Raw genomic sequence first — 2561 nt, forward strand, 5'->3', positions numbered from 1 at the left:
ATAACACATGTAATAGAGACAATAACACATGTAATAGAGACAATAACACATGTAATAGAGACAATAACACATGTAATACAGACAATAACACATGTAATAGAGACAGTTACATTACATTTTAGCACCTCGACAACTAGCACACTTCAAGTTCACACGGTGGTTTCTATGCCGTTAGAGTCAACTTCAATAGTAAAAACAATCAGAGGAACTCAGTTTTCCGGTGTCTGGAAGGTTGCTGCTCAGCTGAGGACTCTCAGGTCTCGGATGTCAGAGCATCTTTTGCACCAACAAGGGACAGGGTCTTCTTTTCTCTTTGTTACACACGATGCATGTACGTACCTGACTCTGCAGCTGCGAGGCCTCTTTAGCGTGCTGCGTCTCCAGAGTTTCAGGCAGCTGGTGATACAGAGACGTATGCGTCTGCTTCCTGCCGGCTTCTTTGTATTTAGCCTGGAAGACACAATGAGGAATCACAGACCGCTCTTTCACCGACGTGGAACGGGTTCCCTTTTTTGGTACATGCACCAGACTTTGAATTGGTGAAACTGTTGATCTAAACTACCAACCAAAGTGGGCGTGTCATATTCTACAGCTTGTTTAAACATAGGATGGTTTCAAATAAAGTGATAAGATGAAATATATTGTACCTCCTTGGCTGATTATAATTGGGTTTTTGTAATAAATCTGATACATGACATGCTTTCACCTGTGTAAATGTGTTGGGAGTACATTTCTTAAATCATATCAAGTCTGCAGGTGATTCTGATAAAGTTTGAATCGACTGCGTGTCATCCCCTCTGTCTCTCCACCGTCAATAGAAATAAATGGCCTGGAAATCCAGACCCAAATGTGGAAGATTAAGGGTCTGGCATTGAGCAATGAAAGGTGCCCAGCGGCACCAGGCGTGTGTCTGAAAATCTCACTGCACGCAATTGGATAACACTACAACCAATCACAACAACACACGGAGTGACGTATCCGGAGCCCCATACGCTTAGCAACCAGCGGAGCTAACTGGTAGATTAGCTCTGTTTAGCTTGCCTGTGGCCCCGCCTCCATCAGATAGACCGATGTGATTGGTGCAGCTTTCCTCTGGCCCCGCCTATATCAGTTACACCGATGTGATTGGTGCGGCTGGCCCCTGGCCCCGCCCACATAAGACATACCAATGTGTTTGGAGCGGCTCTCCTCTGGCCCCGCCTACATCAGATAGAGCGATGTGATTGGTGCAGCTCGGCTACGAGGGCATAGTTAATGAGCAGCATTACTCGATGCTAGTGTAACTCGCTGAGCAAATTCCAATCGTGCTCTCGCGAGAACTCTGGTTACCAGGGTAACAATTATAGGGAAAAAGACCCCCAAAACAATCTAAAAAAAATGCAAATGGACTGCACGTTGAACATTGAGTCCACAGCCCGAACCCACCTCACTCTGCATGTCCGTCAGCTGTTTGGCGTGCTGGGTGTCGGGGGGGTCGGGGAGCACGGAGTACAGGCTCATGCTCATCTCCTTCTTACCCTCCTCCTTGTACTTGACCTTGTGTCGAAAAGAAGAAAACAGCCAGAGAGACGAGAATAAACACAGAGATCACAACAAGAAATACAAAAAGAAATACAAGTCTACATCTTTGTGTATGATTCACAGTGTTGGGCAAGTTATTTCCAAAATTAAATATATTATAGATTACTAGCTACTGTAATTTGAGAGTAATTAGTTACATTACAATATTACTGTCTCTGAAATGTAATGGGTTACACTAACTTTGAGTTACTTTCACCAAAATAACAGCTAGGATCAATAAAGTCTCATCCTTATCCACTTTAACGCATCATAGATTAGGCCTACTCATACAATTTTGTGTTTGAATATGAATATGCAAAGAAGTCTATAAAAAGCTATAGATATGTTAATTAAAATGTATTGGCAAGTAGGAGAAAATTAAAATACTCAATTAAAAAGTACCTTACAGTTACAGAATACTCACGGCTTTCTGTTTCCTGTGAAGATATGTTATTTATTGTTAAAAAATAAAAAATAAACACTAAATGTTGCATTGAAAAGCGCTGAGACTGTAATGGGTATAATATTACCGATATGTAATGAGTAATGTGTTATATTACTGCGTTTCTTTTACTGTGATTGCGTTGCTTTTGTCACATGTTACTCCCAACACTGATGATTCAATAAAACGTAGATTACTACAGTATTTTTATCTATTCCCAAAGAAATATTGGATTTAAAGTCTGAACTGTGGAATGAAGCAAATGTGAAAAGAAGCTAACGTCGTACCTGGCTGAGCATGTCCGTCTGCTCCCGGGCAAACTGAGTGTCGATGGTTTCTGGCATCAGGTGGAACAGGCAGGGGTCGTCCTTGGTTACGCTCTGCTTGTACTTCACCTGGAGCACACAGGGTCAAACACAGGATCAGGTACACTGGACAGGTGTAAACAAAATACACCTGGACGCTTAAAGGGCTACTACCGCTTTTTTTAGGGGGAAACACCAGAGCAGGGGGAATGAGAAGGCGAAACGTCAGAGAAGGGGGAATGCCAGAGCAGGGG

At 42.8% G+C, this 2561-nt stretch overlaps 1 protein-coding gene across 1 annotated transcript in view; it reads right to left on the minus strand.

Annotated features, from left to right (window-relative positions):
• The window catches only part of LOC117937619 (nebulette-like), a 76525-nt gene that overhangs the window by 44301 nt on the left and 29663 nt on the right, over window positions 1-2561 (minus strand). The window contains exons 15-16 of the mRNA XM_034861695.1: window positions 1426-1536; window positions 340-450 (exon numbers count right to left, since the gene is read on the minus strand). Coding sequence (XP_034717586.1) covers window positions 340-450; window positions 1426-1536 — 222 coding nt within the window. The remainder of the gene's footprint in view (window positions 1-339; window positions 451-1425; window positions 1537-2561) is intronic.

The sequence above is a fragment of the Etheostoma cragini genome, chromosome 22 (assembly GCF_013103735.1).
Source record: "Etheostoma cragini isolate CJK2018 chromosome 22, CSU_Ecrag_1.0, whole genome shotgun sequence".
NCBI lineage: Eukaryota > Metazoa > Chordata > Actinopteri > Perciformes > Percidae > Etheostoma > Etheostoma cragini.